Source organism: Callorhinus ursinus, unplaced genomic scaffold (assembly GCF_003265705.2).
Source record: "Callorhinus ursinus isolate GAN/ISIS: 27379988/994484 unplaced genomic scaffold, GSC_fseal_2.0 scaffold82, whole genome shotgun sequence".
Classification (NCBI taxonomy): domain Eukaryota; kingdom Metazoa; phylum Chordata; class Mammalia; order Carnivora; family Otariidae; genus Callorhinus; species Callorhinus ursinus.
The window spans coordinates 3695115-3718527 of record NW_027397144.1 but is presented as its reverse complement, the minus strand read 5'-3'; the positions used below and the strand labels follow the sequence as shown (position 1 = coordinate 3718527).

Sequence of the window (23413 nt, the reverse complement as noted above, 5' to 3'; positions counted from 1 at the left end):
TAATGATGATGAACATTTTTTCATGTGTCTGTTAGCCATTTGTATGTCTTCTTTTGAGAAGTGTCTGTTCATGTCTTCTGCCCATTTTTTTGACTTGATTATTTGTTTTTTTGGGTGTTGAGTTTGAGAAGTTCTTTATAGATCTTAGAAATCAGCACTTTGTCTGTAGTGTCACTTGCAAATATCTTCTCCCATTCTGTGGGTTGCCTCTTTGTTTTGTTGACTGTTGCCTTTGCTATGCCAAAGCTTTTTCTCTTGATGAAGTCCCAAAAGTTCATTTTTGCTTTTGTTTCACTAGCTTTTGGAGATGTATCTTGAAAGAAGTTGCTGTGGCCAATGTCAAAGAGATTACTGCCTATGTTCTTCTCCAGGATTTTGATGGATTCCTGTCTCACATGGAGGTCTTTCATCCATTTTGAGTTTATCTTTGGGTATGGTGTTAGAGAATGGTCGAGTTTCATTCTTCTGCATGTGGCTGTCCAATTTTCCCAGGACCATTTATTGAAGAGACTGTCTTTTTTCCATTGCATGTTTTTTCCTGCTTTGTCAAACATTATTTGACCATAGAGTTGAGGGTCCATATCTGGGCTCTCTATTCTGTTCCAGTGGTCTATATGTCTGTTTTTGTGCCAGTACCATGCTGTCTTGATGATCACAGCTTTGTAATACAGCTTGAAATCAGGAAACGCGATGCCCCCAGCTTTGTTTTTCTTTTTCAACATTTCCTTGGCGATTCGGGGTCTTTTCTGATTCCATACAAATTTTAGGATTGTTTGTTCCAGCACTTTGAAAAATGTCATTGGAATTTTGATCGGGATGACGATGAAGGTATAGATTGCTCTGGGTAGCATAGACATTTTCACAATGTTTATTCTTCCGATCCATGAGCATGGAATATTTTTCCTACTTTTTGTGTCTTCTTCAATTTCTTTCATGACTGTTCTGTGGTTCCTAGAGTATAGATCCTTTACCTCTTTGGTTAGGTTTATTCCAAGGTATCTTATGGTTTTTGGTGCTATTGTAAATGGAATCGTTTCTTTAATTTCTCTCTCTACAGTTGCATTGTTAGTGTATAAGAAAGCAACTGATTTCTTTGCATTGATTTTGTATCCTGCCACATTACTGAATTGCTGTATGAGTTCTAGTAATTTGGGGGTGGAGTCTTTTGGGTTTTCCACATAAAGTATCATGTCATCTGTGAAGAGAGAGAGTTTGACTTCTTCTTTGCCAATTTGAATACCTCTTATTTCTTTTTGTCGTCTGATTGCTGTTGCTAGGACTTCTAGTACTATGTTGAACAATAGTGGCGAGAGTGGGCATCCTTGACGTGTTCCTGATCTTAAGGGAAAGGCTCTCAGCTTTTCCCCATTGAGGATGATATTTGTTATGGGTTTTTCAAAGATGGACTTTATGAACTTGAGGAATGTTCGCGCTATCCCTATACTATGAAGAGTTTTAATCAGGAAAGGGTGCTGTATCTTGTCAAATGCTTTTTCTGCATCAGTTGAGAGGACCATATGATTCTTCTCTCTCTTCTTATTAATGTGTTCTATCACATTGATTGATTTGTGAATGTTGAACCATGCTTGCATCCCGGGGGTAAATCCCACTTGGTCATGGTGGATAATCCTTTTAATGTATTGTTGTATCCTATTAGCTAAGATTTTGTAGAGGATTTTGGAATCCATATTCATCAGGGATATCAGCCTGAAATACTCCTTTTTGACGGGGTCTTTGCCTGGCTTGGGGATTAAGGTAATGCTGGCCTCATAGAATGAGTCTGGAAGCTTTCCTTCTGTTTCTATTTTTTGAAACAGCTTCAGGAGAATAGGTATTATTTCTTCTTTGAATGTTTGGTAGAATTCCCCAGGGAATCCATCAGGCCCTTGATCTTCAGTGGTTTTATTGTTGAAACACTCCTGATTTCTCCGTACAGTTTTCCCAGCTCTTTCAGCACCCATGTTACCCAGGAGATGGTGAAGAGAGAATTAAAAACTGGTCACTAATATTTTCCTCTGATTTCTACATCCTTAAATAATCCTGTCATTGTTTGATATTTTTTCCTCTTTGTGGACTCCTTTGCATGTGTTTTGAAAGAATTGCAATCAATTTGTTAATGGTTTTATTTTTATCTCAAAAAAAGAATTTCCCTTCCTTCTCCTAATGTCCTCCCTGCTATTCCTTATGTTCCACAAATAAATGAAACCATATGATAATTGACTTTCTCTGCTCGACTTATTTCACTTAGCATAATCTCCTCCAGTCCCATCCATGTTGATGTAAAAGCTGGGTATTCATCCTTTCTGATGGCTGAGTAATATTCCTTTGTACATATGGACCATATCTTCTTTATCCATTCATGGTGACTAACATAACATAATAAAATTAAATTAAAATTAAAAAAAAGAAAGAAAGCATTCCAGACTAACTTTTTTAAAGATTTATTTACTTATTTGAGAGAGAGAGCAGGGAGAGGGAGAGAGAATCCCAAGATCTGCACTGAGTGCAGAGCTTATATCAGAACTTCATTCCTTTTGATTGACAAATAGCATGACTTCATGAGGTTATACACATTTGATTTATCCATTCATTGGTTCATGGACATTTAGGTTGTTTCTGCTTTGAGGCTATTATGAATAATACAGCAGTTAACATTCATGTACAGATTGTGCAGATATATGTTTTCATTTCTTTTGGGTAGATACCTAAGAGTGGAATTGCTGGGTCATATCGTAACTCTACGTTTAAATTTTTGAGAAATTGCCAGACTGTTTTCCAAAGTGGTTGGACCATTTACATTCCCACCAGCAATGGATAAGCATTCCAATTTCTCCATATCATTGCAAACACTTGTTACTTGGGGGAGTTTTGATATTATACTCATCCTCATAAGTATACAGTGGTATCTCGTTCCTGTTTTAATTTTCGTTTACCTAATAACTAATGATGTTAATGATATTTTCATGTGCTTATCAGCATTTTGTATATCTTCTCTGGAGAAATGTCTATTCAGCTCTATTGCCCATTTTTAAAAGTTTTTTTTTATTTAAATTCAACTAGCCAACATATAGTACATCATTAGCTTCAGATGTAGAGTTCAATAATTCGTCAGTTGCATATAACATACAGAGCCCATCACATCATGTGCCCTCCTTAATGCCCATCACCCAGTTACCCTATTCCCCCACCCACCTCCCCTCCAGCAACCTTCGGTTTTTTCCTATAGATAAGAGTCTCTCATGGTTTTTCTCCCTTTCTGATGACTTCCCATTCAGTTTTCCCTCCCTTCCCCTATGATCCTCTGCACTGTTTCTTATATTCCACATATGAGTGAAACCATATGATAATTGTCTTTCTCTGATTGACTTATTTTGCTTAACAAAATACCTTCGAATTCCATCCACATCAATGTCAATGGTAAGTATTCATCCTTTCTGATGACTGAGTAATCTAAATACTCCACATCACTTGGCATCAGAGAAATACAAATCAAAACCACAATGAGATACCACCTCACACCAGTCACAATGGCTAAAATGAACAAGTCAGGAAACAACAAATGTTGGCAAGGATGTGGAGAAAAGGGAATCTTCTTACACTGTTGGTGGGAATGCAAGCTGGTACAGCCACTCTGGAAAACAGTATGGAGGTTCCTCAAGAAGTTAAAAACAGAGCTACCCTATGACCCAGCAATTGCACTACTAGGTATGTACCCCAAAGATACAAATGCAATGATCCCCAATGTTTATAGCAGCAATGTCCACAATAGCCAAACTGTGGAAAGAGCCCAGATGTCCATTGACAGATGAATGGATAAAGCAGATGTGGGATATATATATGTGTGTATATATATATATATATATACATATATATATATATGAATATTTTTTATTTAAACTCCGCTTAGTTAACATACAGTGTAATATGAGTTTCAGGTGTACAATATAGTGATTCAACACTTCCATACATCACCTGGTGCTCATTACAACAAGTGCCCTCCTTAATCCCCATCACCTATTTCACCCATCCCCCCACCTCCCTTCTGGTAACCATCAGTTTGTTCTCTATAGTTGAGTCTATTTCTTGGTTTTCCTCTCTTTTTTTTCCCCTATGATCATTGGTTTTATTTCTTAAATTCCACATATGAGTGAAATCCTATCGTATTGGCTTTCTCTGACTGATTTATTTCACTTAGCATAATACTCTCTAGCTCCATCCATATCATTGCAAATGTAAGATTTCATCCTTTTGATGGCTGAGTAATATTCCATTGTATATATAAATCACATCTTCTTTATCCATTCATCAGTTGATGGACATTTTTTCTCTTTCCATAATTTGACTATTGTTGATAATGCTGCTATAAACATTGGGGTGCATGTAGCCCTTTAAATTAGTATTTTGTATTCTTTGGGTTTTTAATTGGGTTATTTGTCCTATTATTGGGTTGTAAGAATTCTTTATATAGTCCAGATACCAGACCTTGTGAGACTTTGAGCTGCAAATACCTACATCATCTTTAACAGTAGTGTTGTATATATTCAAATTTAGAAAATCTTTGAACTAGAATTAGAATTGTCATAGCAACAGAAGCCTTGACTTGTCCATTAGCATTTTCTCCCTTTTCTTCAGATTATGCAAGTTTAGTAGAAAATTTTCTAAATAAGTGCAATCTTTGGAGACCCTTTGGTTTTCAGCTTTCAAAAATGCTCAAATAACAGTATTAAACCAACCACATTACTCTCACATCAGTATTTAAAATTCCTGTGGTTTATCAGCATATCAAAAAATCTAATCCCAATACTGCAAGTGATAACCTGACTTCTCCTGTCTCTCCTGTCATTGCCACCACCGTAGAACTGTCCCTGAAGGTGCAAGAGCAAGGAATCAGGGATGTCACCTTGAGCCAGAGCCATGCAAAGATGCATCTGAACTGGGATGTGGCACATGAATCCAGTGACTTTGGTAATGACTAAAATGGGGAACGGAAGGCCACTGAGACCTTGCGATGGGACAAGAGAGCCAGGATGGGCCATGCACAGAATTAAGGATTAAAGGAAATTGTAGGGTGGGTGGGGCTACAGGGTAGAGTCCGTCTGAGGAAGAAGGGCCCTTTTGGGCACCCCAAAGTATCAACATTGGCCTCTTCCTACAGGCCCTTTTGTGGTGGGCCTTGTCTCCATTCCAGGGATGGGCAGGTTGCTGGCTGAGGCCCCCCTCATCCTGGAGCCTGAGAAGCAGGCAGTTCTGCATGATGCACACAAGGGCACGCTGCTAGGCATCTCCTCTGTCCTGTTCTCAGATGTCATCTCTGCCTTTATGAGCAACAGGGACACCCAGAACCTAAGCTCCCCCATCACCTTCATCTTCTCCCACGGTGTGAGTGCTGGTGAGATGGGAATGTGGGTGTGGAAGGAGCCTGGGTCCTGAGCAGCCTCACTGCTCAGCTCAGCCTTGAGGATCTGGGGAGCTCCCCTGCCAGTGATTGCCTCCCCAGTATAGTCAGCTGAATCAGCTCTGAATCAGCCTCTCTGAGCACCAGAACCACCAACCAGCTCACACCTACGCCCTGTTCCTACAGTCAGTGACCCCTGGGCCAAGGGAGGAGGTGTTCTGCGTCTTCTGGAAACATGGTCAGAATGGATATGGTCACTGGTCCACCATGGGATGCAGGATGGTGGCCACCAGAGACACCAGCACCACCTGCCAGTGCACCCACCTCAGCAGCTTTGCCATCCTCATGGCCCACTACAATGTGCAGGTGAGAGCCCTAAGAGGGGCCATGGAGACAGGGATGTTAGGGACTGCAGGCACCAGAAAGGAACAGATGTGATGAGAGAGGTCAGAAGGGAGCCAGGGAGAGTGGCAGCATCGAGGGCCAAACCATCATCCTCTCCTGGCCAGGTGACAGGATTACTTCTTTAGGGGGAACCAAGAACTGAGATTCACCCAGGTGACAGCAAGTAAGGATCCACATGGAGATAAGAATGAGAACTCTTTTATTTAAATGGCCAGGCCTCATAGGAATCCAGACAAATTCAAACAGCACCCCCAAAACAGTGTGCTTCCTCCTGCCACTTTGCTAAAGAATAAAATACATTGTACAGGTTTTCCCAGTTAAATTTTTGAAGAGATGAAAACTATGGTTTAAAACTCAAAAGGAACAAAAGGAGTAACATTGAAAAGTCTCTTTCCCACCCATGGCCCCCAGTGATCAGAGTCCTTGGAAGAAATCTCAGTTTCTTTTTGAGCCCTTTTATTTATTTTTTAAATGTTTAAAAGTTAGGTTGCTTTTATTTATTTTATTTATTTTATTTTATTTTATTTTATTATGTTACATTAGTCACCATATAATATATCATTAGTTTTTGATGTGGTGATCCACAATTCATTGTTTTCGTATAACACCCAGTGCTCCATGCAGTACATGCCCTCCTTAATACCCATCACCGGGCTAACCCATCCCCCCACCCCTCTTCCCTCTAGAACCCTCAGTTTGTTTCTCAGGGTCCATAGTCTCTCATGGTTCATCTCTCCCTCTGATTCCCCCCCTTCATTTTTCCCTTCCTTCTCCTAATGTCCTCCATGCTGTTCCTTATGTTCCACAAATAAGTGAAACCATATGATAATTGACTTTCTCTGCTTGACTTATTTCACATAACATAATCTCCTCCAAGTCCCATCCATGTTTGAGCCCTTTTAGAGATATTTTATGTATAAACAAACTAATACATATAATATACAGTTTTATTTTCACTCAAGCGATTGCCTACCATATTCACTCTTATGCATTTTTTCCATTTAAAATACTTGTGACATGCAATATTGATACATAGAGAACTTTATCATTCATTTTTACATGTGCATAACTTTCCATTCTGTGGATGTTCCATACTTTAACCAATCTCAAATGATAAACATTTTCTTTGTAATATTTGGTTTCTACAATGTTGCAGTAACAATGCTAGATCATTTGTAGTTCTAAAATATATATTATATCTATACGTATGTGTATCTCTATCTCTATCTCCACATTTCAACACATTTCTGTAACCATCCAATGGATTCTTTTAAATTTTAAAGTAGGATAACTATATTGTCATTCTTGGCTATTTCCCCACTATTCATGCAAGGTGTTTAAGTGGATAGATTTGACTTTTCTTTCACTTTTGAAAATGTCCTGAAATCTCTTTTTCAACATTTGTTCTCTTCATTGGTTGGGTTTTCTTCATTGAATGCATATAGCGGCTCTCATTTGCCTGGTTCCCATATTTCCTTCTCCTCTGATTTCCTTTTACTTCTCTCCTTATATTAATATTCTCTTATTATTATGTTCAATTAGCCAATATATAGTATATTATTAGTTTTTGATGTAGTGTTCAATGATTCATCAGTTACATATACCACCCAGGGCTCATCACAACACATGCCCTTCTTAATACACATCAGCTTGTTACCCCATACCCCCATCCTTCTCCCTTCTGTAACCCTCAGTTTGTTTCCCGGATTTGTTTGACAAGCATCTTTCAACTAACATCTTCTTTCATGAAGATAGAAGTGTTTTCTTTTTTTAATTTAAATTCAAGTCAGTTAACATATAGTGCATTATTAGTTTAAGGGGTAAAGTGTAGTGACTCATCAGTTGCATATAACACCCAATGCTCATTACATCACGTGCTGTCCTTAAAGCCCATCACCCAGTTACCCCATCCCCCCACCCACCACCCCTCCAGCAACCCTCAGTTTATTTCCTAGAGTTAAGAGTCTCTTATGGTTTGCCTCCCCTCTCTGTTTTCATCTTACTTTATTTTTCCTTCCTTTCCCTGAGTTCTTCTATTTTGTTTCTTAAATTCCACATATGAGTGAAATTATATGGTAGTCTTTCTCTGACTGACTTATTTCACTTAGCACAACACCCTCTAGCTCCATCTACGTCATCGCAAATGGCAAGATTTCATTCTTTTTGATGGCTAATAGTCCATTCTATATATTAACATAATTTTGCCCATTTTTTCATTCTTGTTCTCTATATCTCTTTATTTTTTTTTTGGTTTTGGTTTTTGTTTGTTTGATTGTTTAATTTAATTTTATTATGTTATGTTAGTCACCATACATTACATCATTAGTTTTTGATGTAGGGTTCCATGATTCATTGTTTGAGTATAACACCCAGTGCTCCACGCAATACATGCCCTCCTTAATACCCATCACCAGGCTAACCCATCCCCACATCCCCCTCCCCTCTAAAACCCTCAGTTTGTTTCTCGGAGTCCATAGTCTCTCATGATTCATCTCCCCCTCCTATCCCCCCCCTTCATTTTTCCCTTCCTACTACCTTTTCTTTTAACATACAATGTATTATTTGTTTCAGAGGTACAGGTCTGTGATTCATCGTTTTACACAACTCACAGCGCTCACCATAGCACATACACTCCCCAATGTCCATCACCCAGCCACCTCATCCCTCCCACCCCCCAATACTCCAGCAAACCCTCAGTTTGTTTCCTGAGATTAAGAGTCACTTGTGGTTTGTCTCCCTCTCTGGTTTCATCTTGTGTCATTTTTTCCTCCCTTCCCCTATGGTCCTCTGTCTCGTTTCTCAAATTTCTCATATCGGTGAGATCATATGGTATTTGTATATCTCTGATTGACTTATTTTGCTTAGCATAATACTCTCTAGTTCCATCCACATCGTAAATGGCAAGATTTTGGTTTTTTTGATGGCTGCATAATATTCCAGTGTGTGTGTGTGTGTGTGTGTGTGTGTGTGTGTGTGTGTGATATATATATATATACCACATCTTCTTTATCCATTCATCTGTTGATGGACATCTTGGCTCTTTCCATGGTTTGGCTATTGTGGACATTGCTGCTATAAACGTTGGGGTGCACATACTCCTTCAGATCACTACATTTGTATCTTTGAGGTAAATACTTAGTAGTGCAAATGCTGGGTCATGGGGTAACTCTATTTTCAACTATTTGAGGAACCTCCATACTGTTTTCCAGAGTGGCTGCACCAGCTTGCACTCCCACCAACAGTGTAGGAGGGTTCCCCTTTCTCCACATCCCCGCCAACATCTGTCGTTTCCTAACTTGTTAATTTTAGTCATTCTGACTGGTGTGAGGTGGTATCTCATTGAGGTTTTGATTTGGATTTCCCTGATGCCGAGTGATGTTGAGCACTTTTGCATGTGTGTGTTGGCCATTTGGATGTCTTTGCAGAAATGTCTGTTCATGTCTTCTGCCAACTTCTGGATTGGATTATTTGTTTTTTGGGTGTTGAGTTTGATAAGTTCTTTATAGGTCTTGGATACTAGCCCTTTATCTGACATGTCATTTGCAAATATCTTCTCCTGTTCTGTTGGTTGTCTTTTGGTTTTGTTGACTGTTTCCTTTGCTGTGCAAAAGCTTTTTATCTTGATGAAATCCCAATAGTTCATTTTTGCCCTTGCTTCCCTTGCCTTTGATGATGTTTCTAGGAAGAAGTTGCTATGGCTGAGGTCGAAGAGGTTGCTGCCTGTGTTCTCCATTAGGTTTTTTTTTTTTTAAGAAAGAAGCATTTTGTTTTTATGTTATTTTTTTTGTTATGTTATGTTAATCACCATACATTACATCATTAGTTTTTGATGTAGTGTTCCATGATTCATTGTTTGCGTATAATACCCAGTGCTCCATTCAGTACGTGCCCTCTTTAATACCCATCACCAGGCTAAGCCAACCTCCACTCCCCTTCCCTCTAGAACCCTCAGTTTGTTTCTCAGGATTCCTGTATGACATTAATGTCTTTCATCCATTTTGAGTCTATTTTTGTGTGTGGTGTAAGGAAATGGCCCAGTTTCATTCTTTTGCACGTAGCTGTCCAATTTTCCCAATACCATTTGTTGAAGAGACTCTCTTTTTTCCATTGGACATTCTTTCCTGCTTTGTTGAAGATTAGTTGACCATAGAATTGAGGGTCCATTTCTGGGCTCTCTATTCTGTTCCATTGATCTATGTGTTCGTTTTTGTGCCAATACCATACTGTCTTGATGATTACAGCTTTGTAATAGAGCTTGAAGTCCGGAATTGTGATGCCACCAGATTTGCTTTTCTTTTTCAATATTCCTCTGGCTTTTCAGGGTCTCTTCTGGTTCCATACAAATTTTAGGATTATCTGTTCCATTTCTTTGAAAAAAGTGGATGGTATTTTGATAGGGATTGCATTAAATGTGTAGATTGATCTAGGTAGCATTGACATTTTCACAATGTTTGTTCTTCCAATCCATGAGCATGGAACGTTTTTCCATTTCTTTGTGTCTTCTTCAATTTCTTTCATGAGTATTTTATAGTTTTTTGAGTACAGATTCTTTGCCTCTTCCGTTAGATTTATTCCTGGGTATCTTACGGTTTTGGGTGCAATTGTAAATGGGATTGACTCCTTAATTTCTCTTTCTTCTGTCTTGTTGTTGGTGTATAGGAATGCCACTGATTTCTGGGCATTGATTTTATATCCTGCCACTTTACTGAATTCCTGTATGAGTTCTAGCAGTTTTGGGGTGAAGTCTTTTGGCTTTTCCACATAAAGTGTCATATCATCTGCAAAGAGTGAGACTTTGACTTTTTCTTTGCTGATTTGGATGCCTTTGATTTCTTTTTGTTGTCTGATTGCTGTGGCTAGGACTCCTAGTACTATGTTGAATAGCAGTGGTGAGAGTGGACATCCCTGCTGTGTTCCTGACCTTAGGGGGAAAACTCTCAGTTTTTCCCCATTGAGAATGATATTTGCTGTGGGGTTTTCATAGATGGCTTTTATGATATTAAGTTATGTACCCTCTATCCCTACATTCTGAAGAGTTTTAATCAAGAAAGGATGCCTTACTTTGTCAAATGCTTTTTTTGCCTCTATTGAGAGAATCATATGGTTCTTGTTCTTTCTTTTATTAATGTAGTGTATCACATTGATTGATTTGTGGATGTTGAACCAACCTTGCCGCCCAGGAATAAATCACATTTGCTCATGGTGAATAATCCTTTTAATGTATTGTTGGATCCTATTGGCTAGTATTTTGGTGAGAATTTTTGCATCCATGTTCATCAGGGATATCAATCTGTAGTTCTCCTTTTTGATGGGGTCTTTATTTGATTTTGGCATCAAGGTAATGCTGGCCTCATAAAATGAGTTTGGAAGTTTTTCTTCCATTTCTATTTTTTGGAACAGTTTCAGAAGAATACGTATTAATTCTTCTTGAAATGTTTGGTAGAATTCCCCTGGGAAGCAATCTGGCCTTGGGCTCTTGTTTATTGAGAGATTTTTTTATTACTGCTTCAATTTCCTTACTGGTTATGGGTCTGTTCAGGTTTTCTCTTTCTTCCTGGTTCCGTTTTGGTGGTTTATACGTCTCTAGGAATGCACCCACTTCTTCCAGACCGTCTAATTTGCTAGCACATGTTTCTCATAATATATTCTTATAATTGTTTGTATTTCTTTGGTGTTGGTTGTGATCTCTCCTCTTTCATTCATGATTTTATTTATTTGGGTCATTTCTCTTTTCTTTTTGATAAGCCTGGCCAGGGGTTTATCAATCTTATTAATTCTTTTAAGAACCAGCTCCTAGTTTTGTTGATCTGTTCTACTGTTCTTTTGGTTTCTACTTCATTGATTTCTGCTCTGTTCTTTATTATTTCTCTTCTCCTGCTGGGTTTAGGCTTTATTTGCTGTTCTTTTTCCAGCTCCTTTAGGTGTAGGGTTAGGTTGTGTATTTGAGACCTTTCTTGTTTCTTGAGAAAGACTGGTATTGCTATATACTTTCCTTTTAGGACTGCCTTTGCTGCATCCCAAAGATTTTGAACAGTTGTGTTTTCATTTTCATTTGTGTCCATGAATTTTTTAAATTCTTCTTTAATTTCCTGGTTGACCCATTCTCCTGTTTCATTTGTAGGTGTTCAGAATGGTTTGATACCTATCTAGCTGAATTCCTGGGACCAGATGAAATTTAGGTGTCCTAGTCCTCTGCCATCTTGCTCCTCATCCTTGTTCTCTATATCTTTTAAACTGTGCTTCAAAAGGGTCCATTTTTAATATGACCTCTTTAAATCTTGCCTTCATTTCCCGAGGGTTTTTTCCTTCTATTTATTTACTGGGCTTTTGTAACACACAACTTCTTAAGATTTCTCTTCTCTGATGCCTTATATCTCTGCTTTCATTACTTACTTATAAAGGCAAGTGCTTCCTTGCCTTTTTCAGGGTAAATAATTCAGGGTAAATTCAGGGTAAATAATGTCACAACTTTCTTCTGCTCCAAGTTAACAATTATTTCATGAGTAATCCTTACTAACATTTTTTTTCTCTCTTCTTCCTTTATTTCTGGTGATATTTTGTATAATATTTTGTATAGATCTGGGTTCCTTTTGATCCCTTATCTTTAAGGCAGATGGTGTTTCCTGGAGGAGTGATTTCCAAGATATGTATGTAAAAACATGTTCAGGGCTATATTACAGGTTTTCATGGTTTTTATGTGAGTTTAAAAAATTTATCTAAGCAAAATTAGAAGTCAGCAGTGGGGCTTTCACATGCAAAACCAGTTTTCCTCCACAACTAGAGCCAAACTTCTTCCTGCAAATATGGTTCTTTTGTATAATTAAACACTTAGCTTCAGCTCCTCTGAATCTTTAAACAAACTGGTATAAGGAGACTCCTGCCCACATCATTCCCACTGTTGTAATCATGAAACAGATTATTCAGGTTTCCTCTGATGTGCATTTCCAGTCAATCTTCTCTGATTTTAACATCTCTTCCAATTATTCTCTATTTTCACAGAAAGTAGAAATGATGTTTTTGGTTTTCATTACACTTGTGACATTTGAAGCATTTCCAAGAACAGGTGTGTGTGTGTGTGTGTGTGTGTGTGTGTACGTGCAACCTTTGGGCCACCTTTTTCAATACCAAAATAATTAACCTTTTCTTGCAAACAAGGATTTTCTTTAAAGCTTGATAAGTACTTGAATTTGGAGTGAATCATTAGCAATGGGGAGATATGGGAGGGGAGTAGGGGAAACAGATAAGTGCATGTGCTTTTGGGGTCCATGTTATTTTTCCCAGCCCAAGAATATTATTATTTTTTAGCTGAGCTGGTACAAATATTCATGAAGGTGATCTCAGGTCATTGTGATGGGTAGGACTGAAGTATCACTTCCAGAAGAGCAACATGTAAAACTAAAAAACTTAGTTTCAGCATTAAAATACAACCCTAATATTCAAAGGCTTGATATCTTGAAGGAGAATTATCCTGTCACACAGATACTGCTGAGTTTATATGAGCTCTACTTCTCTTCTAGACATCAGACCCTCAAGTAATTCATTTTTTTAAAAAATTGATTTTATTGGGGTACAATGTTATTGCAATAAAAATCAGATTATAAGTATACACATCATAAGTTTTCCCAATTCTAAACACCCTCTACTGCAACTCTCACTGAGCTATAGAACCCTTCTATCACCTCAGAAAACCCCTCAGTACACTCTCAGTGTTCCCATCCCTACCCACAGGAAACCACAGATCTAATTTTATCACTATAGTTTACTTTTGACTACCCCAGAGTCATTCAATAGAGTAGAATTATTCTCCTTTGTGTCTGGCTTCTTTACTCAACATTCTATGAGATTCTACCATGTTACTGTGTGTAACAGTAGTTCATTCCTTTTTACTGCTATATAGCATCCTAATATATGATTATTCCACAAATTGTTTATCTGTCCTCCAGTTAATGGGCATTTGCATCACTTGCAGTTTGGGCTATTATGAATAAAGCTGATATAGAAGGTTCTCTTTTTTTTATGTTATGTTAATCACCATACATCATTAGTTTTTGATGTAGTGTTCCATGATTCATTGTTTGTGCACAACACCCAGTGCTCCTTTCAGTATGTGCCCTCTTTAAGACCCATCACCAGGCTCACCCATCTTAAACATTGTTTTTGTGGACATTTGTTTTCATTTCTCTTGGGTAAATACCCAGAAATGGAATTGCTAAATCCTATGATAGGTGTATTTTAGCATTAGTGTATGTTTAACTTTATAAAAAATACTCCCAAACTCCATTTCAAAACAGTTGTTACCTTTTATATTCTCAAAGAGCAGTGTATGAGCGTTCCAGCTGCTCCATTTTGCTGGCATTTGGTACTATCAGGGTTTTTAAGTTTTGCTATTCTAGTCTGTGCTTTTAAAAATGTGACTGTGGGGCACCTGAGTGGCTCAGTTGGTTAAGTGACTGCCTTTAACTCAGGTCATGATCCTGGAGTCCCAGGATCGAGTCCCACATCGGGCTCCCTGCTCAGCAGGGAGTCTGCTTCCCCCTCTGACCCTTCCCCCCTCTCATGCTTGCTTTCTTTCTCATTCTCTCTCTCTTAAATAAATAAATAAAATATTTTTTTTTTAATGTGACTGTGATCTCCTCGTTGACGGGTCCCAGGAGGAGGATCCCGTGCTGGCTGTGATCACCTACCTGGGGCTGGGCCTCTCTCTCCTGTGCCTCCTCCTGGCAGCCCTTACCTTCCTGCTGTGCAAAACCATCCAGAACACCAGCACCTCGATCCACCTGCAGCTCTCAATCTGCCTTTTTCTGGCCCACTTGCTCTTCCTCATGGCCATTGACCGGACTGAGATCAAGGTACTGACACTGCCACAGAGGACTCCCTGCCTTGTCCTATGTGGTGATCATTTCGCGGAGCATTGATAAAATAGCCCTGGGTCCTGGGGAGGTTAGAGGGGTAAGTAGCCTATTTCACACTGACTAATGAACTAGAAGACAAACCCTCTCCTGACAACTCGACCATATACATGAAATTTCTCTTCAATGGCAAAGTATGGTACAGGTCCTGGGGCCACCCTCCTCCCCGATAGTCCCTCCTGGTGACACCTTTCTCCTCCCCCAGGTGCTGTGCGCCATCATTGCCGGTGCCCTACACTCTCTCTACCTGGCGTCCTTCACCTGGATGCTGCTGGAGGGTCTGCTCCTCTTCCTCACTGCGCGCAACCTGATGGTGGTCAACTACTCCAGCGTGAGCAGGGTCATGAAGAAGCTCATGTTCCCCGTGGGCTATGGAGTCCCGGCTATAATTGTGGCCATTTCCGCTGCATCCAGGCCTCACCTTTATGGAACACCCACCCGGTAAATGCAAATTCCCACTGTCCTTATCTTCTCCAGCACAACCATGGCCATCATAGAACTAAGAGCAATTTAATTCCACCAGAACATGATAGGCAGAGAAAAGTCAGTGACCACTCCGAGGACATCTACCTGGTGGAAAATTGCGTTCATTGAAGTGACTGTTTTTATTTAAGTTCTTAAGATTTAATTATTTTTAATTTATTAATTTCCATCTCATTTTTTACTTTTTTTAAATTCAATTAGCCAACTTATACTACATCATTAGTGTCATCCCATTTTTTTCTTTTTCAATTTTTTATTTAAATTCCAATTAGTTAACATACAACATTTCTATTAGTTTCAGATGTAGAATTCAGTGATTAATCACTTACATACAATACCCGTTGCTCATCACAACAAGTGCACTCCTTAACCCCAATCACCCATTTAAACCGTCCCCCTACCTACCTCCCTCATCAACCCTCACTTTGTTCTCAGCAGACTCTAGGAGTCCACTTTCTGGTTTGCCCCTCTTTTTTCTTTTCCCCCCTCTGTTCATTTGTTTTGTTTCTTTTTTGTATTATGTTATGTTAATCACCATACATTACATCATTAGTTTTTGATGTAGTGTTCCATGATTCATTGTTTGCGTATAACACCCAGTGCTCCATTCAGTATGTGCCCTCTTTAATACCCATCACCAGGCTAACGCATCCCCCCCCCAACCTCCCCTCAGAAACCTCAGTTTGTTTCTCAGAATCCATAGTCTTTCATGGTTCATCTCCCTCACCAATTCCTCCCCTTCATTTCTCCCCTCCTACTATCTTTTTTTTTATAACATATAATGTATTATTTGTTTCAGAGGTACAGGTCTGTGATTCAACAGTGCTACACAATTCACAGTGCTTACCATAGCACATACCTTCCCCAATGTCTATCACCCAGCCACCCCATCCCTCCCACCCTGCACCACTCCAGCAACCCTCCGTTTGTTTCCTGAGATTAAGAATTCCTCATATCAATGAGATCATATGATACATATCTTTCTCTGATTGACTTATTTCTGTCAGCATAATACCCTCCAGTTCCATCCATGTCATTGCAAATGGCAAGATTTCATTCCTTTTGATGGCTGCATAATATTCCATTGTATATATATACACCTCATCTTCTTTATCCATTCATCTGTCGATGGACATCTTGGCTCTTTCCATAGTTTGGCTATTGTGGACATTTGCTTTGTTTCTTAAATTCCACACATGAGTGAAATAATATGCTATTTGTCTTTTTCTGATAAGATTTGATTATTTAATATTAACTATGAAGTATGTTAATAATTACATAGTATGAATTATGTTTTATATTAATACTGATATATAAAATATTGATAATTATAAATTAACATATAGTGAACATAGATGAGGTGACTATTTTCTATCTTTTAGATTTAATTATTTCATTTTTTGTGGGGTAGAGAAGCTTATATTTTTTTTATTAGGTTCAGGGGCAGAATTTAGTGATTCTTCAGTTGCATACAACATCCAGTGCTCATTACATCAAGTGTCCTCCTTAATGCACATCACATAATTACCCCCATCCTCCTCTCCTCCTGCAACCTTCAGTTTGTTTCCTATAGTTAAGAGTCTCTTATGGTTTGTATCCCTCTCTGATTCACTTTATTTCTCTTTTCCTTCCCCTATGTTCATCTGTTTTGTTTCTTAAATTCCACATATGAGTGAAATCATATGGTATTTGTCTTTCTCTGACTGACTGATTTCATTTAGCATAATACCCTCTAGTTACATCCACGTTGTTGCGTATGACAAGATTTCATTCTTCTCGATGGCTGAGTAATACTCTGTGCATATATATACCACCTCTTCTTTATCCATTCATCCTTTGATGGATATTTGTGCTCTTTCCATTGTTTGGCTATTGTGGACATTGCTGCTATAAACATTGGGGTACACGTGCCCCTTTGAATCATTATGTTCGTATACTTTGGATAAATACTTAGAAGTACAATTGCTGAGTCATAGGGTAGCTCTCTTTTTAACTTTTTGCGGAACTTCCATACTGTTTTCCAGAGTGGCTGCACCAGTTTCCATTCCCACCAACAGTGTAAAAGGGTTCTCATTTCTCCTCATCCTCACCAACATCTGTTGTTTCCTGAATTGTTAATTTTAGCCATTCTGACCAGTGTGAGGTGGTATCTCATTGTGGTTTTGATTTTTATTTCCCTGATGCCAAGTGATGTGAGCATTTTCATTATGTGTCTGCTGGCCATTTGTATGTCTTCTTTGGAGAAATGCCTGTTCATTTCTTCTACCCATTTCTTGACTGGATTATTTGTTTTTTGGGTGTTGAGTTTGATAAATTCTTTATAGATTTTGGATACTAGCCCGTTATATGATAAGACATTTGAAAATATCTTCTCCCATTCCATAGGTTGCCTTTCATTTTTGTTGATTGTTTCCTTTGCTGTGCAACAGCTTTTTATCTTGAGGAAGTCCCAATAGTTCATTTTTGCTTTTGTTTCCCTTGACTTTGGAGATGAGTCTAACAAGAAGTTGCTATGGCTGAGGTCAAAAAACTTGCTACTTGTGTTCTCCTCTAAGATTTTAATAGATTCTTATATAACATTTAGGTCTATCATCCATTTTGAGTTTATTTTTGTGTATGGTGTAAGAAACTGGTCCAGGTTCATTCTTCTGCATGTGGCTGTCCAATTTTCCCAACACCATTTGTTAAAGAGACTGTCTCTTTTCCATTGGATATTCTTTCCCACTTCGTTGAATATTAGGTGACCATAGAGTTGAGGGTCCATTTCTGGGTTCTCTATTCTTCAATTATTTAAATAGTCAGTGCATATTATGTAAATGACTATGTATTAGTATAATATTAATTGCATCTCATATATTAGTAAATGTCTATTAATAAAATATTCATTGCATTAATTGAGGGGTTCTTTTAAAATCTAGAAAACAAAAGTGACATAAAGGCAGGCATTGATTTGTGTAAACTCCTTCTCTATCTTAATTTTAAAAGAAACGAAGGGTCATTTGGATGACAAAATAACTGTGACCACAGCTAAGATTTAGAAATCACTTCTGATGTACAATCACTGTTCTAAATATTTTTCACGTGTCAGCTCAAATCATCCCCCCAACAACCTGTGCAGTAGAAACTAGTATTGGGCCATATTACAGATGAGTAACTGAGGCACAAGGAGATTAACTAACATGGCCAAGGTCACACAGCTGATTGGTGGCAGAGCTGGGGTCACTTCTGGTCTGGTGCTCACACTATGTGCTTATCCTGATGACAGGAGTTACTCAGCTGCATCAGGGAGCCCTGGCCAGCTGGCCTCCCTAGGGAGTTGAGCAGAAAGGTCAATGAACTTTTTCCAAAAAGGGCCAGATAATCAATAAATTCCAGCTTTGTGAGTCTTATGGTCTCTGCAGCAACTACTCAGCCCTGTCCTCAGAGCACAAACAGAACCACAGACAATTCAGGAGGGAATGAGAGTGTGTTCCTGTAAAACCCACTTATAAGAGCAAGCGGCAGCTGCCTGCTTTGCCAATGCCTACCTTCAAAGCTTCCCTTTGATGCTTCCCGCTGGGTCCATCTGACCCTCTCCCCAGTCCTCACACCTCCCACCTCACTCACAGCTCCCCTCCCTGGGGATAAAGTCCAGCTCTGTCATTGCTCTCAGTGTGGCCTTGAGATGCCTGACCTGTGAGTGTGTGAGTACCTGTGTCCTCATGAGGAATAAGTTATGTAATGCACGTGAGCCTTACTGCTGGGGTAGGTCACTGTTTTGCTTCATTTGAGGTTTTTTTTGTACTCACTTCTTGGATGGTCCAAAATTTTCACCTTGTCTACACATACTCATCCTTCACATCTCGGCTTTAAAACAATTCAGTTCTTATGATTTGCCTCCCTCTCAATTTTCAAATTATTTTATTTTTGCTTCCCTTCCCCTATGCTCATCTGTTACACAGTGTTGCTTCAAAGTATAGGGCATTTTCTTTATGCTTCCACACACATATTTGAAAATGCTTCTATCTTCATGAAAGAAGATATTAGTTGAGAGATGCATTCTACACAGAGTTGTTTCATTAAGTATATGTCACTTTCTTTATGCTTCCACACTTACATTATGGAAAGAGTCCAGATACCCATCAACAGATGAATAGATAAAAAAAGAGGTGGCACTTATATTTACAATGGAATATTACTCAGCCACCAAAAAGAATGAAATCTTGCCATTGGCAATGACATGGATGGAACTACAGGGTATTATGCTCATGAAATAAGTCAGTAAGAGAAAGACAAATATCATATGACTTTGCTTATATGTGGAATTTAAGAAACAAAATGGATGTAGTGAAAAGAAGGGCCATATCCACCCCAATGTTCATAGCAACAATGTCCGCAATAGCCAAACTGTGGAAAGAGCCGAGATGCCCTTCAACAGATGAATGGATAAAGAAGATGTGGTCCATATATACAATGGAATATTACTCAGCCATCAGAAAGGATGAATACCCAACTTTTACATCAACATGGATGGGACTGGAGGAGATTATGCTAAGTGAAATAAGTCAAGCAGAGAAAGTCAATTATCATATGGTTTCACTTATTTGTGGAACATAAGGAATAGAATGGAGGACGTTAGGAGAAGGAAGGGAAAAATGAAGGGGGGGGGAATTTGGAGGGAGAGATGAACCATGAGAGACTATGGACTCTGAGAAACAGACTGAGGGTTTTAGAGGGGAGGGGGTGGGAGGGTTGGGTTAGCCCGGTGATGGGTATTAAGGATGGCATGTACTGCATGGAGCCCTGGGTGTTATACGAAAACAATGAACCGTGGACCACCACATCAAAAGCTAATGATGTATTTTATGGTGACTAACATAACATAATAAAATTAAATAAAAAAAAAACAATTCAGTTTTTTCAGGGAAACCCTTTCCAACAATTGGGATCTCTTATACCCTGGACTAGATTATGAATCCAGCTACATATCCTCATAGCTCCTCATACTTGATAATAAAATTCATCATCTTGATTTTGTCTATTGTCTAATTATTGATTCTCCAACTTCATCTCTGTCTCCCTGAGAACTGAGACCACTCTACCGTAATCCCAACTGGGTCTTCAGGGTCAAGCACAGATCCTGACACAGAGGATACACTTGACATTTGTCTGAAAAAAAAAATATATATATATATATATAATTTATTTTACTGATTGATTCTTTTTTCCTTTAAAAAAATTTATATTTATTTCTGCAAGCATTTCTAGAAGCCAAAACTTAAAAGAGCTCTTTGAAAGGAATTTATGTTTCTTAAAAACAACTTTATTACAGAATGCTTCACATGGAATAAGCTGAACATACTGAATGTATAAAACCTAATGGGTTTGGGAATAAGTATACACCCATGTAACCGTGACCACTGACAAGAGTATATACAAAGTTTTGGTAATATAAGATAAATAGGATCAAGATATCAATTATAAACCATTGTGACTATAGATGACAGTGTTGTAGGCTGAAAATTAGTTATGAAGTTAGATCTTATGTTCAATGTTCTTACACAACAACAGCAACAGTAAAATAATAATAATAATAATGAAGGAGGAAGGAAGAAACATTGGGAAGGGAGGGGTATGTTTATTTATCAGTCCTTTGTCCATAAAAGCCAATATTTTCTTGAATCTCTTCCCATCTCTCTCTAAGATGCTGGCTCCACACAGACAAAGGATTCATATGGACCTTTCTTGGCCCTGTCTGCACCATTTTCTCCGTGAGTAATGGATGATATCAGAGCAGCCCGCCCGTCCAGCTGAGGGTTATTCAAAGACCAGGTGTATCAGGAGGGTGACAGGCAGGGTGAGCAGTCATTCCAGTTGGTCCAGGACTGATGAGGGGCTCCCAGGAGGTGGGAATTCCCATTGTTAAACCAGGAATAAAGTGTTTCCTGAGATGTGGTTCTTTCAGTGCTAAAATTTGGAATTCCCATGCAAACTGAATTGAAGCGGTCGCCGAAGTTACAGGACTAACATGGGCCTGAGTGACTGGGTGTTTGGTTTGCTTTTCTAGAACAGTTAACAAAACACAAAAGCTTCTTTCCTGCCAGGTTAGGAGCTGGATGGGCTAGGACGAAGGTTTGCCAGATGTGGAGTGTAGTTAATATACCTGTGGGTTTTCTGCAGATTAATTTGGTTTTCTTTCTGATGACCTTCTGGATTGTGAAAAACAAGCTCTCCTCCATCAACGGAGATGTGTCCACCCTCCAGAACACAAGGTGAGGATGGGTCACAGATGCACACCACCCCCTACACAGAACATTATCCTCATGTTTCCAAGGCTCTGCTGTCCTTTCATGGGGCTCCTGGGGGGACTGGAAGAGAGAGGTGCAGCCACCCTCCTTGGCAGCCAGCTCAGATTCCGGGGTTTGCTGCTGACACCCATGCCAAAAACATCTCATCCATGCACAACCATAACAACCAACTGCTTCAGCTGCAGAGAGAATGGACTTTGTTCTGATAAGCAGGGATTGCTACCATGGCCCAATGAAAAAGGTCCTGAGAACTTTCACATACTTATAACACACTCAGGAAATCATAGTTTCCAGAACCAGCATACCCCATCATGCCCATGCCTTCATGCATGCTCTGCCCTCTGCCTTCCCCTTCCCTTGCACCTGGTGAATTCAGCTTCAACATCCACATATCACAACATCTAAGAGTTTGGGGATGTCCTCTGCTTTCCTCAACTTTGCACAGAATCAATGGCCTCTATTCTGGGCAAAGCATGTCCTGGTTCAGTTCATGGAGAGGGTGAGGAAAGGAACAGCCCTGGATGGAGAGAAGTACCTCACTTCACAAAAAAAAAAAAAAAATCATTTGTTCTTGTCTTTCCACTAGACTTTAAGGCCTGTAAAAACAGAAGTCTTGTTTTTGTTGTTTTGAATGCCCTAGCCCCAGGTGCACAGAACATTCTTAGTAATGTCAGTTGAACAAAATTGAGGATCTTCATGAAACATCATGATCTGTTTGAAATGCACATTGTCAGGTGTCACCTTTATCCTCAGTCCTAGTCAAAATGCCATCCTGGACCCAAATAGTGTTTCTCTTTAGGGAATCATTGACAATAAAGATCAAAGTTGATCACAACTCAATCAGAAGCATCCATGGAGTGGACTTGAAACCAGCCCTGGTTGTGTTGCTCTGGGTGTATCATGATCTCCTTTCTCCTCCTACCCAGGATGCTGACATTTAAAGCCACAGCTCAGCTGCTCATCTTGGGCTGCACGTGGTGCCTGGGCATCCTGCAGGTGGGTCCAGCTGCCCATGTCATGGCTTACCTCTTCACCGTCATCAACAGCCTGCAGGGCTTCTTCATCTTCCTGGTGTACTGCCTCCTCAGCCAGCAGGTACAACTGCCCGACTCCCACCCGGGCCTCCTCCCATCCCCACTCCCTTCGGTGAGCTGACCCAAGCATGCTTTACCTCTGCAGGTCCAGGAACAATATAAGAAATGGTTCAAAGGGGTGAGCAAAACAAAAGCCGAGTCAGAAAAGTTCATGCTCTCAAGTGGGACCATGTCTGATGCCTCCAAACACAGTGTGGTAAGATTATGCGGTGCTCCCAGAGCACTTCACTAACCAATCCTCTTGAGAAGCTTATGCCTATTTCACTGGAAAACCTGGGATATATAGCAGGCAATACTCTTGGATGGTTCACACCAAGTTTACCCCTGGACTCCCTTGAAGGCACTTCCCTGTCTGGAAATGAGGTCTTCCTATACTTACACTCACTAAGGTTCTATGCTCACATTGACCCTTGCACGACTGTCCTCCTTCCCCACAATTGTAGAGCACCCCCTTTGTGTGACATGTTGCATATGGTTTCCAATTGTATTTGGGGAGAAGATACAAAAGATAGATACTTATAAGCAGAGAGGGAAACTTGCTCAGCTAAATAATTAGGAATTAATGATCTGGAGCAATGATGCACAAAACTGCACAGTCACTGACCATCCTTTACCCCAAGTCATTCTGGAAAGAAAATGAGACTCATAGGGCTTATGTCAATTATGCATGGTCTTCAGCCTCCTCTACTTTCCCCCAACTTCAGTGACCCCCCACCCTGCCTGCCAAGTCATCTGCACATCTCTCCCCAACTTGCTTGTCCTCCTTCTAAAGCTGTTCCTTCCCAAATTCTCTACTCATCAAAATCTCATCCTTCGAACTCTTTCCTCTTCCCAGCAGAT

At 39.5% G+C, this 23413-nt stretch overlaps 1 protein-coding gene across 1 annotated transcript in view; it reads left to right on the top strand.

Annotated features, from left to right (window-relative positions):
- LOC112816633 (adhesion G protein-coupled receptor E2-like) overlaps positions 1 to 22818 on the top strand; it is a 34025-nt gene extending 11207 nt beyond the window's left edge. Inside the window, 10 exon segments of the mRNA XM_025863250.2 lie at positions 4858 to 4965; positions 5156 to 5379; positions 5582 to 5761; positions 14452 to 14649; positions 14915 to 15150; positions 20876 to 20942; positions 21352 to 21443; positions 22406 to 22574; positions 22659 to 22775; positions 22777 to 22818. Of these exon segments, the coding sequence (XP_025719035.1) occupies positions 4858 to 4965; positions 5156 to 5379; positions 5582 to 5761; positions 14452 to 14649; positions 14915 to 15150; positions 20876 to 20942; positions 21352 to 21443; positions 22406 to 22574; positions 22659 to 22775; positions 22777 to 22818 (1433 nt within the window).
- Positions 22819 to 23413: the final 595 nt, after the last annotated feature.